Source organism: Panulirus ornatus, chromosome 1 (assembly GCF_036320965.1).
Source record: "Panulirus ornatus isolate Po-2019 chromosome 1, ASM3632096v1, whole genome shotgun sequence".
Lineage (NCBI taxonomy): Eukaryota > Metazoa > Arthropoda > Malacostraca > Decapoda > Palinuridae > Panulirus > Panulirus ornatus.
This window is the reverse complement of record NC_092224.1, coordinates 66,281,821-66,297,534: the sequence shown is the minus strand read 5'-3', so window position 1 is coordinate 66,297,534 and position 15,714 is coordinate 66,281,821. Positions and strand designations below refer to the sequence as shown.

Here is a 15,714-nt window from a genome sequence, read left to right as displayed (position 1 = left end):
TAGGTTTGTTGAGCTTCATCATCATTATATTTAAAAACGAATGTGCAGACGGGAGATGACAAGAGAACTTATATGAAGAAAATAAGTGAGGTTTGAGTAGGTGTTTGGTGCATGTAAGGAGAAGATAGCAGGAGTAGCCCGGTAGTCCCGTGTTGATGAGACAGAAAGTCAGACCAGCAATCCTAACATGGAGAGTGTAAGATGGTTCCGGCCACCACTTTAACGTTTCTCAGTCAGGACGGTAGTACCACCCTGCTCTCAACAACCTACTACCTAATGGGTTGTTGCTCCAAGGGCAGGGGACGGGGTATTACTTGAGCCAGCTGGGGTACCGGGAGGGGTCAATACACTACCACCTGAGCCCTCCTTCACGCTGGCAGAGTGGATATTCTTACAGTTTACTGGTTTGGCTGTGCCGTTGCTGAGGTCGGCAGTCCTATTTGATTACAGATAAATTTAGATCATTTCATAGTATGTTCTGTGTAAAGCTTTGCTCTGTGAAGACTCTGTATTCCTTCAGGCGTATTCCTTGCAGTTGGTTAGGTTGGTTGGTTTGGACTGAAGGCTTATCACAACTGCCAGGTGTCACTGAGGCTGTCAGGTTACGTCCAGTGACCGATATATCCTTAACACCGACACCTCCTTCAGTAGTCAAGGACGAGATCACGCACACACTCGCGATGTATGTGGCCCAAGGGCTTTGCGCGAGTTCCTTATGACGACAGGTACTGTTGGTATGACGAGGGTGTGTCTGGACGAAGATAACCCGCACTTTTTCATTTTGGACTTGAGACGATGATGGACGTGGCATCAGCTTGATCGTGGTGTAGATAATGTCTGCTGGAATTGTTCTCTTCTCCTCAACAGGATACTCACTTAAGATATGATCACGTTTACTTGAGTATTGTCGGAGGCTCCCTCAAGAACTGCAGGCTCTCCAGTAATACTGAGCTCTTGACACACACCACTGGCTCATTACAGTTAACCTTATCCTGACACTGGGTAATAGGTTTCGTTTTGCAGACTTAACAGTTTGAGTGTTAGAATCGAGGTTTGTGTTCACGTGTGTGTGAGTGTGTGTGTGTGTGTGTGTGTGTGTGAGTGTGTGTGTGTGTGTGTGTGTGTGTGTGTGTGTGTGTGTGTGTGTGTATGTTGGCTCTCTTAGAAACCTGTTTCATCTTAGGAGCTCACAGTGGTGTGGGATGTATTCATGTTCAGTACTTTGGAATAGACAAATGATCCGTATTGGGGGTCAAGCCAGATCTCGTCACTAGCTGAAAAAAGCTTTTGGGTTCGAGTTGCAATGTGGACACATGGGTGGGATGAATGACGTTCAGTGATCATCTGAAAGTCAGTGGAGATGCTATGGTCATAAAGTGACGTGGATATCTATTTCCCGTTTGGGACATAGTGTCATTACACCTGTTTTGGTTTGGGGTCTGGAAAGAAGAAAGAAAACGAGAGGACTGGAGTAATCACCCATCGTTCATCTGTTAGTACATTGCACTGACATATTCTTCCCACACAACTTCGTTTAACCGTCTGGTTTGGTAATGAGGAAGTCTGAAATTGACTGGATATATATAGTTTTCCATATCATTATTAACGGTTTATTAAGTTTCAGTATAGATTACTTGCGGGTCTTTCAAAAGTTAGAACCATCTAGATCGGGTAATCGTAAATTACTAGCATCCATCTCCTGATTTTTTTTTCGCGGAACCTCAAGAGGACCATCGACCTGATATCTTGTTTGGACTCCAGTAACAAGAGTGTGGTCCTGCGCTGTGGAGAATAACTTGAGTTTCCTCCTGGTGAAGTGGGGATGCGTCTTCCAGCCTACATTTTCCAGTTTTTTCTTTCTGGTTTGTTGGAGACCCGACGTCAGTGAGGAAAAACTCAAGCGGCATTACTACTGTCAGTGAACACTACTGATGGTGTAATGTTTAATGTCGAGTGGAAGTTCTGGTGATGATAAGTTGCCTTCTGGGCGAGGTTGAATTTGGGGGGATTATAGGACTCGAAACAGGCTGGAGTTACATCCCTGAGTGTCCAACTCTGGTATTATAGACATTCTGATCCTCAGTTTTCAGCGCTACCATTTTAACTCCACAGAACGACTCGACATCCTTTTCTCAACATTCTGGTGGTCGCTGTCTCCGAAGACGGGTTAAGAGACTGCATCTCTAATACCCGGATTGAGGAGACGACTTCGCCTTTTCCAGAACGCTAGAGTCTGTATGCAGGATTTTGCGCCCGACTACAGATTATATGTTGAGCCTGACTTGAGCCTTATTACATGGCCGATCCCAGGACGACAACAACAGCATTATGGACACGTGCCTCATTTCCCATAGTTTGATCCGCCTGATATATATATATATATATATATATATATATATATATATATATATATATATATATATATATATATATATATATATGTATGTATATATATATATATATATATATATATATATATATATATATATATATATATATATATATATATATATATATAATGATAGGCGAGTGCTGAGCGTGGCACAGATATTGGCAGGGGTGAGTGTGGGAGCGTGTCAGTCATGGATGAGGGAGGGCTAGTGGACGTACGCCTGGCAGTGACGTCCGGGACCTGGGCTATGGTGTTACGGCCACACTCCAACATGATTAATCTGATCACTCATTTCGGCTCTGAAGTCGCTGAGGAATTGAACTGGATTTGTGGAAAAGAATTTTTTATCGTAGAGTGCTTAAATATCGGTTTGATATCTTCCTCTCCCTCTCATATATATATTTGTATGTGTGTATGTGTGTAATAGCCGTTTCCTGCGTTATCGAGGTAGCGACAGGAACAGACGAAGAAAGGCCACATCAGCTCACATTCATTATCTAGCTGTCATGTGTAATACACTGAAACTACAGCTCCCTATCCACATCCAGGCCCCACAGACCTATCAGCGGTTTACCCCAGACGCTTCACATGCCCAGGTTCAATCCAATGACAGCACGTCGACCCCTGTACGCCACATCGTTCTAATTCACTCTATCCTGTGCACGCCTCTCAATCTCCTGAATGTTCAGGCCCCGATCGCTCAAAATCGTTTTCAGTCCATTCTTATGTCTCCAGTTTGGTTTCGCCTTTCTTCTTGTTTCCTCCACTTCTGACACATATATCCTCTTTGTCAACCTTTATTCACTCATTCTCTCCATGTGACAAAACCATTTCAACATCTTCTTTTGCTCTCTGAACCACGCTTTTTTATTATCTCACATTTCTCCTGCCCTTTCTTTACTTACTCGATCAAAGCCACCTTACACCACGTATTGTCCTCAAACATTTCATTTTAAACACATCCACCCTTCTCCCCATAGTCTTATCGACAGCCCATGCCTTGCATCCTTATAATATTGTTGGAACTACTATTCCTTCAAACATACCCTTTTTTGCCCTCCCAGATAATTATCGATTTTTCCTCACTTTCTTCAGCGCTCTCAGAACCTTCTCTCCCCTCACCCACCCTATGACTTACTTCAGCTTCCGTGGTTCCATTATCTGCCATGACCACTCCTAGGTATCTAAGTCTGTTCCTCTAAATTTTCTTCAGTCAGACTCACAATACATTTAACTTATCTCTCAATTCTGTTAAACCTAATAACCTTGCTTTTATTTACATTTACTCTCAACTTCCTCCTTTTACATACTCTTCCAAACGCAGTCATCAGCTTCTGCAGTTTCTCACTCTAATCTACCAACATTGCTGTATCATCAGCAAACAACAGCTTACTCATTACCCAGGCCTTCTCATCCCTTATGGACTGCATACTCGCCCTTCTATCCAAGACTCTTGTATTTACCTCCCTAACCACCCCATCCATAAACAAATTAAACAACCATGGTGACATCACACACCCCTGCCGCAGACCAACCTTCGCTGGGAACCATTCACTCTCCTCTGTTCCTACTCGTACACATGCCTTACATCCTTGATAAAAACTTTACACTGCTTCTAGCAGCTTACCTCCCATACCGTATACTCTTAAGACCTTCCACAAGGCATCTCTTTCAACCCTATCACATGCCTTCTCCAGTCTGTGGATTGGCTCGCATAACTGCAGGGAAAGTATTTAAGTAAGAATAAGTGAGATAACTCCAATTTAACTTTCAGTGTATTGCACCTCCAGAAGTGATTATCTTGCCATGTGAAATACGGGCTCCTATACATGCCCACACATATATATATACACACATGTACATGAACACACACACACACACACACACACACACACACACACACACACACACACACACACACACACACACAAGTACCTACCTCAAGGGGTGCGTCGTCCAGGTCGGGCCTCTTGCCCCACGTGCCATGCATGGACGACCAGTCGGCCCGCTTAAGGTCGCTCTGGTCGGGGCTGGAGGACTCGGCCGCCGCCCTTGCCGAGCCAGAGGTGGCCGCCACCAGCACCAGCGCCAGGAGCGCCGCCGCTGTACGTCGTGGATGATGGTGGTGTTGCTGCATGGTGATCACCTGCCGGGGGAATGGTGAGGCGCGTGAGCTGGTGGGGTCAGGTGATAGAGATAAGTAGGGGAGACATAGAGGTGATAGAGATAAGTAAGGGAGACATATAGCTAATAGAGATAAGCAGGGGAGACATCTAAGAGAGAGAGAGAGAGAGAGAGAGAGAGAGAGAGAGAGAGAGAGAGAGAGAGAGAGAGAGAGCTATGCAGAAGGTCACTTGGGTGTAAATGGGAGACAGGCACAAGTGAAAAGAGGGTCGTCGCCTGTGAGACAGACAGACAGGAGGGTTGGGGTCACCTTGGAGATAGAGATAACCAAAGGGCGACCGGGGATATTGATGATTAGAAACAGAGAGAGAGAGAGAGAGAGAGAGAGAGAGAGAGAGAGAGCCTGCAATCATTTTAATGCTGCACCTAAAGTGCTTCACTTAATCACGAAAACATTCTGAATGTTGTTGACCAATTCTTAGGAGAGTTGGCGCGCGTCGCGTGTGATTGTTGTTTGTGTGTTACGGGGAGAGAGGTTTACACTCGTGTTGCCCCGTCATTTAACTTTGTATATATGTAACATGTCTTTACTCTCTCTCTCTCTCTCTCTCTCTCTCTCTCTCTCTCTCTCTCTCTCTCTCTCTCTCTCTCTCTCTCTCTCACACACACACACCTTAGCCGATGGTAGGTACCCATTTCATCGACCAGCCCCTGGGTGAGGATGAACAGCGGGATGGACTGTGGACCGACTGCCGCGACGAAGATTCGAGCCTATGCGGGTTTGATCCCAGGCGGCCCGAGAACGTGTAACGGTCAGTAAACGCTAACCGCTACACCACGGAGGTGTGTGTGTGTGTGTATGTGTGTGTGTGTGTGTGTGTGTGTGTGTGTGTGTGTGTGTGTTTTCTAGTGCTGGGGCCCGTCCACGCCACTATGGCTTATCCCTGATATTGGTGATATATTGCCGGTCACAGTCCCCGCTGTCACCCACCACTAACACTAATTAATCGTCATCCGTCTTCGGGAGTCCCCATCATGGCGTGGGGACTGAGGAAAGAGGGACACGGGGACAGTGGAAGAAATTCGGAGCAAGAACCAAGTAACCAAACAGCTGTCTGACAATGACTGGTGTAGTGGATGGGTCATTACCACCACGTTATGTATGGGATTGACGTCTTTACGATCGCCCTCGAATAGTAGTGCCTTATTTGCTTCCCCTGACCCCCTATGACCTCATCATCACGTGACCCACTGTCATGTATGACGTCCATGACACCTCATGATTTGTTTTCTAAAAAAAATAATTTATTTCATTCATATTTGAGGTAATTCACGTCCACAAATTAAAGGAAATGAGAACATTGCAGTTTTTTGGGGCAGCATAAGTGCATAGTAGCCTTGATGAAACGCCCTCGTCCTGCCCTTTGAGGCTTGGTGGAACGACCACTTAAATACCCATCAGAGGTTCGGTGGAACGATCACTTAACTACCCATAAGAGGCTCAATGGAACGACCACTTAACTTCCCATAAGAGGCTCGGTGGAACGACCACTTAACTACCCATAAGAGGCTCGGTGGAACGACCACTTAACTACCCATAAGAGGCTCGGTGGAACGACCACTTAACTACCCATAAGAGGCTCGGTGGAACGACCACTTAACTACCCATAAGAGCCTCGGTGGAACGACCATTTAACTACCCATAAGAGCCTCGGTGGAACGACCACTTAATTACCCATAAGAGCCTCGGTGGAACGACCACTTAATTACCCATATGAGCGACCACATGATCCACAGCAAACTCTAGCCAGGTTCGAATACAGTTTGACACCTGAAGGTTCGTCCTTGCAAGAGACTTTGGTTCTTATAATCTCCTCTTCTTGTAGGCCTGTTGACCCGAGAACACCCTCAGCAAGAACACTTGGAACACTTCATCTGGTGTTCGTTGGCTAAGCTCGAGTATCACTCGACCTAACGACTTTTAGTAATCATAAGAAAATAATCGTTAGTTCCTAAAGACAATAATTCTATGTCAACTGTAAGGGATTATCGGTAATTTCCGAAAGTTTGCTGAAGTTGATAACAAGTGGTATGTAGACTGCGAGTCATGGAGTGTTGGTCGAGGGGCTGGTGTCTCAGCTTCGTAGTGATGGAAAACACAGCAGTAAGACTCTTAGAGGCTGGTAAAGCCTCCCAGACTGGAGTATTTGAGCACATCACAATTTTCTCACATCTCTGACGTCTTCTTGCAAAGAAACTGAATTGGCTGTATAGCTTCTCACCAGCATTTACCTTCTTGGATACACCGGCGTATGAGCTGAGGAGTATGGAGCGAGAGACAGAGAAATGTAGGTACGAGTAATTACGATGACATTTTACCAAAGGGCAAGGCTGCTAGCGTGTACCGATCACCTCAAGGAAATACAAGATAACGAATAACGAGTCGTGTGAGGTCCGTTTGTTATGTCTGAGAGGGAGAGATTTAATGTGTGTGGACCTGGAAGACAGCTACTTCTCGTGGGGTGCGAGACAGCAAGAAAAAGTTAATTATCTGGGTCAAAGGAGTGACACGACAACATGCCCGTTCCAGGAATGAACCTCGACGAAGAACTGAGTCTTGAGCAGCTCCGGCAGATGGTGCGTGTTGTCTGTGTACAGTAGGGCTCGCCTCTACCTTCTGCAGTACTATATGCTTATCGCCAATCCCCATAACCCTACCAGCAGGCTATATCAAGTGCCAAGACGTACAGTGTGATTAGTGAGGGAGACAGGATAGCTCTCCGGGGAACACCTCTTCGTAAAGCGACGCGGAGACGTTGAAAGCCAGATCTCGACTCCGAGTGCGTTCCATAAGCCTCTCGAGTTCACACACTCCCTCTCTGGCTGGTGTATGTCTGTCAGTTCAGACAGTAAGGAAAAGGCTCGCAGATGAGGTCATTTGGGGTTTCCAAGCTCGAATCTCGCTTAACACAGGAGACCCTGATGATACCTCAAGGTCGGCCGGGATGAGGATTTCATTAGCGCTGCAGCAATGGACGTGTGATGAAGACTTGACAAGTATAGAAGTGGCAGCTCAGAGATGGAGGACTATAGATTCGCTAACGTTCGTCTGTATCTGTCTGTGCCACACTTCCACTATACCTAGGGGAGACTTGGCATTCGGGCGCTGACGTGCATCTCATATTAGAAGACACAGAAAGATTAGAAGACACAGAAAGATGTCTGAATCGTCTATAAAGAACTACGTTTGTATTTTGTTCAACCTTCTAACAATGTTCGTCAATGAGGAAGCGCCTTATATGAACTGTATTGAAGTTAGAACGTACCTACCTAGGTATACCCACAAGATATTGCTGTGTTAGCAGAACTAGTGCGTAGTGCCCTTACGCCGACTTACGGCAGGGTAATGGCAAAAGGCAGGGATATTTTGTGGCGTTCGCCGCAGGAGAATCGAGGGCTATAAAGATCTAGCTACGCGAGCAGTGTGATGTACGTGTACTTGTGGGATAGAGAAATCGTATGGTTGCGGACTGAAGATCAGCGACCCACGCACGTGTGGGTAAGGCTGAAGAAAGAGACAAGCTACCTGGGTCAAGGTGGTGACACTTAACAGCCTCTGAAGTGCTAGGCCAACGCGCAGCCATCACTGACCTTCCGAGAGAGAGAGAGAGAGAGAGAGAGAGAGAGAGAGAGAGAGAGAGAGAGAGAGAGAGAGAGAGAGAGAGAGAGAGAAGCCTTACGCCCCTCACCTTCCCTCTCATTAAGTTACTGCTGCTTGGTTACCTCGACTCCAGATCACAGGAACTAATTAAATATGGGTCGAGTAACCGCCCTTCCTCGCCTACCCCGGGAGGAGAGATTAATCGCTGCCAGTAACTAGCCTGAGATTATCTCGTTAAATGAAGCTGTTTTTATAAACCCGGGGAAGCTTTTCGTGCGGTCTGGGAATTCCTGGGCCTCGTGTAATATTACTTTGTGGGACGAGTTAACCTGCAGCAACCTGCAACAGCCGTAAGCCGGAAAGTGTAGGAGGGTGGTGTAGGAAGGCTGCACTCTGTACGAAGGCTCTCACTGATCACTATGAGGTAAGCTTGGAGAACCTGACAGTCTGTGGTTCGCAAGAGAACGCTGTTATGGTCATTGGTGGGCTAGAGACAAAGACTTGTTTGCCATAGACGGTGTGTTGTATAGTATTCACGCCCATATATATATATATATATATATATATATATATATATATATATATATATATATATATATATATATATATATATATATATATGAATTTCTTGTTGTTCTGCATTATGTATTTTTTAGAATGTTCTTTGGGTGTTCCAAAATTTTAACCATCTTGTTTTCTTAAATCACTAAGACAGTGGATGGTCTGTGCGCTAAATTTGGCTTCATATCACCTACATAGGATGATAAGAATACTGAAATTGCCTACGTCACTGAAATTACCACTGGACAGCTTCCCTGACCCAGCTCTCCTCCTGATGAAATCCATCTTGCCAGCTGTAGAACTCTGGTCGTTTTGTCCCTTCTCATCCCACCTTACCCGTCGTGGTTGATGGATCGGCCTCTCCTCCTCTCTCCACCAACAACTGTGTCCCTCAAGGTTCTGTCCTGTCTCCTACACTTTTCCTCCTTCATATCAATGATTCCTACTTTTCCTCAAATAACCAAATGCACTTATACGCTGACGACTCAACATTGCATTCCTCCACATCATTCAGTTCTGCTCCTCTTCTCTTCATCTCGTCTCGACGCATCTTCCTCGGTAAACACAGACGTGGACAGGATATCTCAGTGGGGCAGACGAAATCTGGTGAATGTTTAATGCTTCCAAGACACTGTTTCTACCTAATTCTATAATTAAAGTTTCTCACACTTTTCCTCTTTCCTTCAATGGTTTTCTTTTTATTACTGTCCACACTATCTTGGAAACCCCACATGATGGGAATAGCTAAGTCTGCCTCCAAAAACTGGGAATCCTGTTTAGATGTCGAAATTTCTTTTCTTCTGAACATTTGCTCCGTTTATACAAGGGATTAATCCGTCCTTGTATGGAGTACTGCTCTTATATCTGGGGTGGCTCTGGCGCAGCATCCTTACTTGACTGAGTTGCGTCGAAAGCGGTTTGAGTTATCACCTCTTCCACGCTAACTTCAGAATTTGACCCCTTGTCCCACTGCGCAATGTTGGTTCACGTCCCCTCTTGCATAGTTATTACTTTGGGTTTTGCTCGCGAGAGCTGGCTGCTTGTGTGTCCACCATTAGGTAATCTACGCAATACTCGGCAACTGCTGTGTCACGTGATTACTGTGTGGCCGTTGACGACTCGAGGGTGGGCCGTTTTGATAACTGATTCTTTCCCTGCACCTCAAAACTTTGGAATATTCTACCCTCCCATGTATTTTCCGATAACTATGACCTGGCACATTTTGAAAGACAAGTTTTTCACTTCCTTCAAAATTCGTAGATACTTTGCTTTCTCTCTTGCGATCCATATAGAAAGATGATTCACAGAAATCTAAAGAAAGGCTTAACTTACCATCACTTAGAGCCACAGGTTCTGCTTTAGCATCAGGTGGACTCGTTTTCAGGCAAACATCAGAAGAGCCAGTCATAGAATCGATCCCTCGGACACTTAAAATGGTCGTAATTCAGATCAAGATTTAATCCGAAAGTTACTTGATTCTTTATGTTCGCTGAGATGGCACGTTCATTTGAATGCCCTTATGAAGTCATCTCATTAGCGCTACCCCTGGGGTAGGGGAGAAAGAATTCAAACTCGTATTCCCTGGATATCGTAGAAGAAGGTGCAGTGACTGAATTAGAGGGCAAATGAAAATTGGGGTGAGCAAGTATCAAAAAACCTTAGGGAGCATAAGACATTTTGGAAGGAGGTAAATAATGTGCGAAACACATTAGGAGCATCGGGGAAGAGGGCAAAGTGGGAAGTGATACCAGGACATGATGAAGTAAGGGGAGAGTGAGTATTTTGAAGAACTGTTGAATGTGTTTGATGGTAGAGTGGCAGATGTATATGTACATACACCTAAGCTTGGTAACCATCTTATCAACCAGCCCCCTAGGGAAAGATGAGCAGGTGGGTTGACTGTGGACCGCCTGCCGGTTCTAGGAATCGAACCCTTTGCGCACTACCCCAGACGGCCTATAAAAGCGTCAGGGTCAGCATCGCAAACCGCTACACCACCCTCAAAATATTGCTTCGAGAAGTCTATATTGAGACCCTGCACGGAAAACAGCTGAGAAGAAAATGAGGATAGTCACTGTGGCTTACCAGATGTCTTGCGTCTTTTAACGAAGCGTGTAACCCTGAAATATTTGCATGTGTGTGTGTGTGTGTGTGTGTGTGTGTGTGTGTGTGTGTGAACGTAGCGAGACGAAGATCCAAACATCCCCATGGTGGTGTTGGGGAGGGGGGAGGTGTAACATCCCCCCCCCTCCCCCGTGAAGCAATCTTGGGGACAGCAGGCCGTGGATACCCCCCCCCCCCCACCCACCCCAAGCCACCCACCACCAGCCACCCATCATATCGCTCAGCCGCCCACCTGACCCACCGCTCAATATATCCCCCCCCCCCTATCCTCAACCCCCTCCACCACCCCCAACTTATCATTTTCCCTGCATCATACCTGGCGGGGGTTGGGTGGGGGGGGGGAAGAGATATATTAAAGTTGCAGTGCTAACAGTGTCTGCAGTGCACGTCATTTCATTCTTACATCAACAGTGATTATAATGCCTACTGTTTGCCTCAGTAATACCCTCCTCTTCACTGTTGGTAATACGGAACCCTTTTAAAACCCCGAATTCCAAAGACGTTAGCATTCAGTCCGGCAGTGATTTCATTATCATTCCCCGTTGGCAGTGAACAGAAACTCACGTCTGTTAGTAACCATAGTGAGGGTGATAGTTCACGCATGTGTTACCCATCCCCAGGAACTGTCTGTACATATGATGTCACCTTGATTGTTATCGGCCAGTGTTGGGTACCACGCACAAGGCAGCTGATTACGTTGTACGTGCAGATCAGGCGACACTGAAGACCATCATGGTAATGGCAGAACAGGCGACAGTAGAGAAGATCATGGTAATGGCAGATCAGGCAACAGCAGAAGACATCATGGTAATGGCAGATCAGACGTCAGTACAGAAGATCATGGTAATGGCAGATCAGACGTCAGTACAGATCATAGTAATAGCAGATCAGACAACAGTAGAAAACATTATGGTAGTGGCAGATCAGGTGTCAGTAGAGATCATCATGGTAATGGCAGATCAAACGTCATTAGAGAAGATCATGGTAGTGGCAGATCAGTCGTCAGTAGAGAACATCATGGCAGAGGGAGTGTTCACAGAGCAGACCTTCCCAGCACCGGTGAGATTGTGAGGGGATGTGACCATCTTACGCTCTGTGGTGGCTGAGGGAGGTTGAGATCGTGGCTTCCTCTTCCCTCTGGGTGGTTATGGTGTTTCACGTCCACGAGCGCTTCAGACCGTTGGTGGCTGAATCTCATGCCTGTAGTCTTCCCGCCAGGCTTAAGTCTTGACGGTGGTCGTCTTCAGACTGGCGGTGCTGGAAGCTGCAAGGACAGGATTCATAGTGTCTCATATCCTGGTCATGGGGAGGGGTTCACTGTGTCACTTAGCATGGCGCTGCGAGAGGGTTCATCATGTCTCGTATCCTGGTCATGGGGAGGGGTTCACTGTGTCACTTAGCATGGCGCTGGGAGAGGGTTCATCATGTCTCGTATCCTGGTCATGGGGAGGGGTTCACTGTGTCACTTAGCATGGCGCTGGGAGAGGGTTCATCATGTCTCGTATCCTGGTCATGGGGAGGGGATTCGTGGTGTCGTTTATCCTTGTGGTGGAGAGGGGTCCTCAGTCCGGGGAGGTCGGCAGGTCCAAGGGTCAGCGAGTGTTGTGCAGCTGCCCAGTGTAGCCGCCAGCCAAGTACAGTGAAGGCTTAATATCAGAGGAAGATGGATTAGGGAGGAAGGATGTATCCCGCGTGTAATTTTGTCTTTACAGGAAGAGGGCAGGACGAGAGGTTGGAAGATAGGCAGGGAAGGAAAGATGGAGATCAGGAGGGACCGAGAAGGAGGGAAAATGAAAGGAAGGAGAGAGAGAGAGAGAGAGAGAGAGAGAGAGAGAGAGAGAGAGAGAGAGAGAGAGAGAAAAAAAAAAAGAAAACAAATCAAAACCGAAGAAATGGGTCACCTGACCTGCCTTTAACTTTAGGGCCGAAATATATCAAAATATATCAAGTACATCAGAATGTTACGTGTACTTGCTGCACCCGTAGTGAACTTGTATGCGTTCAAGAGCTACTTCTGGAAGTCCATGGAATCATTTCCTTTAATTTCATTTTCGTATGAGTACCTTTATTTACTTTTTTACACTTTGGAAACTTTTCCAGTGAATATTCTCGGGTGACGATGGTCAAAATAGTCTTTCGTCTGAGCTCACACACTTGTTTACTACGGCCACACCAACGTGGACGATTGCAGACGACCTGAAGAATGAGATGGTCGTACAAAGGATAATGAAATAAGTTGTTATTTTGGCTGGGGGGAGTTAGGGAGGCTGTGTCGTTCCCTCGGGGAAGTCAAGGAAGTTGTCACTTTCTCGAGGAACTAGGGGAAGTTGTGTCAGTTCCTCGGGGAAGTTAGGGAGGTCGTGTCAGTCCCTCGGGGAAGTTAGCGAAGTTGTGTCAATTCCTTAGAGAAGTTAGGAAAGTCGTGTACTTCCCTCGAGAAAGTTAGGGAAGTTGTTCAGTTCCTTGTAGAAGTTAGGAAAGTTGCATCACTTCCTTCGAGAAGTTATGGTGAGGAAGTATTATATACTTTATCCTTCGTTACTTGTAATCTTTTTATATTACATTATTCGGCTTAACATCTGCCCTTCAGTACCAAGCATGCTCTCTCTAACCATATATTTTTAAAGAATAGAAAGAAAAAAAGATGATAGGAACTTAAATAAGTCGTAATATGAATCTTTCAGTGATATAAACCAGGGTTGCTCCTTAACGTACCAAGTCAGTGTACGCAAGTGAACATCGCCCTGGATCTGAAACGCACCTTGTCAGATCTGATCTCCTTTCCAGTCTGCAGTTGTTTTGGGACTCTTCGTATATTGCGTTCCGCTTTGTACCGGATCTTAATTGGATTAATCTTGCTCTTTACCTTCGTATAAAGGATGACCCCGCAACCATCATCAGCTTCACAGGAATAAAGGTGAACTAGTTTGTTTGCCTCGAATTTTTCCGTAGAGCTAAGTGGTTTGGATATTGCTTGAGCCTCACCAATACCGGTAATTCCGAGGTCACATATATATATATATATATATATATATATATATATATATATATATATATATATGTGTGTGTGTGTGTGTGTGTGTGTGTGTGTGTGTGTGTGTGTGTGTGTGTGTGTGGAGGGGGTTTACTTTCATGATGTCAACAGATTTTAAAGAGGATGTTCAGCAATATGGAATCGAAGTAATTTTTTTCTTCCTTAAGGCATACTTTAAGATACGTTATGTAATGAAATCACACAAGTTCCTCGCGCGAAAACAATCTTTTGTCTACTGTTTGAAAAAAAAAAAAAAAAGGCGCTCGACTCCTTTCCTTGTCTTTCCCTATAGCTTCCCCTTCGTCACCACACTCCCAAGACCCCTCCACACCACCTCCCACATTCTACCGTGCCCGGATCCTTTTCCCATCAACGAATAACTCGATATCTTCGTTAGGGCTGTGCTCCACGCTGGAGCAGGGTCCACTTAAGGTGGGCTCCTCTTGGGGCGGGAGGGTCCGCGACAACCGCAGTCTTTTCCATCCGATGACAATGATATAACTTGGTCAAGCCTAACTTCCATGTCGCAGATATATATATATATATATATATATATATATATATATATATATATATATATATATATATATATATATATATATATATAATACACATCAAATGGCGTCCTAACTACGTCTCTTCGTTGTATGTCTACTGACTGTTGCATTTCTTTCTTGTATCCCCCCCACCTCCTGATGATGTGATGTGCACTCGCGAACTTATCGTTATTCATTTCCCTTTGGTAAGAAAGGTATATATATATATATATATATATATATATATATATATATATATATATATATATATATATATATATATATATACACACACATGTACACAGCACCACCCATCCTTGATGTTGTAAAGGTATAAAACTATACAGTAATGTCAAGTATTTTTCCCGGCCTGTTAAATGCAGTTCACATATTTTCTCCTCATTCCCAGGTTACGTACGAGCCTAACTTTGCTGGCGTGGAGGTTGCTATTTCTCAAATAATAAATTTTCATTATATATATTTATTTTTTTTTTCTATTTGCAGCGACGGAAAAGTGTGATATTTAACGGAATTGCTGCTTCGACGAGGCCATGAAAGGTCGACCTCCACGGGACAGAATATTTACTGGGATATGCACGTCCATATGTACGCATATATATATATATATATATATATATATATATATATATATATATATATATATATATATATATATATATATATATATATATATTCCTATGAGTCCACGGGGGAAATAAAACACGATAAGCTCCTAAGTTCACTTTCGTGTAATAATCACATCATCAGGGGAGATACAAGAGAGAAATATAACAGTCAGTTGATATACATCGAAGAGGCGAAGCTAGGACGCCATTTGGTAAAGTATGTTTAAGTGTTACTGGGCTACTGTTGCTTGAGGTTACACCGCGGGGGAAAAGTCACCTTTGACAAGGCAGTTTCACTGGGCGTACAGTCTCATCAAACATCTCACTTTCAAGGAGTCTTCACTTCCCTGGTACTGGGAGTGGCGCAGTCTTGGACTGCAGGAGCCTAGATGAATATGTCTCATATGTTTAACGTCGAATCAAAAGCCATTACGCCACAGTCCGCACCATACGTCACACATACATACATATTGGCAGTAATGATACTATCTCTAGTCTAGGGTCGTGGGGGCAAAGGAATCTCTAGTCTCGAAGCGACCAAAAATATGCACGAAGTCACTAAGGGAGGCAGTGCGTGAGGGACCTAAGGAGAAGCGGTGGTGTCAGGAAATGAGGGAATGTGCTGACAGGATCTGGCCGTTTACTATGTGGAAGGG

General features: G+C 45.0%; 1 protein-coding gene across 1 annotated transcript in view; it reads right to left on the bottom strand.

Annotated features, from left to right (window-relative positions):
* Mip (Myoinhibiting peptide precursor) overlaps positions 1-15,714 on the bottom strand; it is a 342,027-nt gene that overhangs the window by 37,164 nt on the left and 289,149 nt on the right. The window contains exon 2 of the mRNA XM_071663053.1: positions 4,332-4,538. Within this exon, the coding sequence (XP_071519154.1) occupies positions 4,332-4,529 (198 nt within the window). The 5' untranslated portion in view covers positions 4,530-4,538. The remainder of the gene's footprint in view (positions 1-4,331; positions 4,539-15,714) is intronic.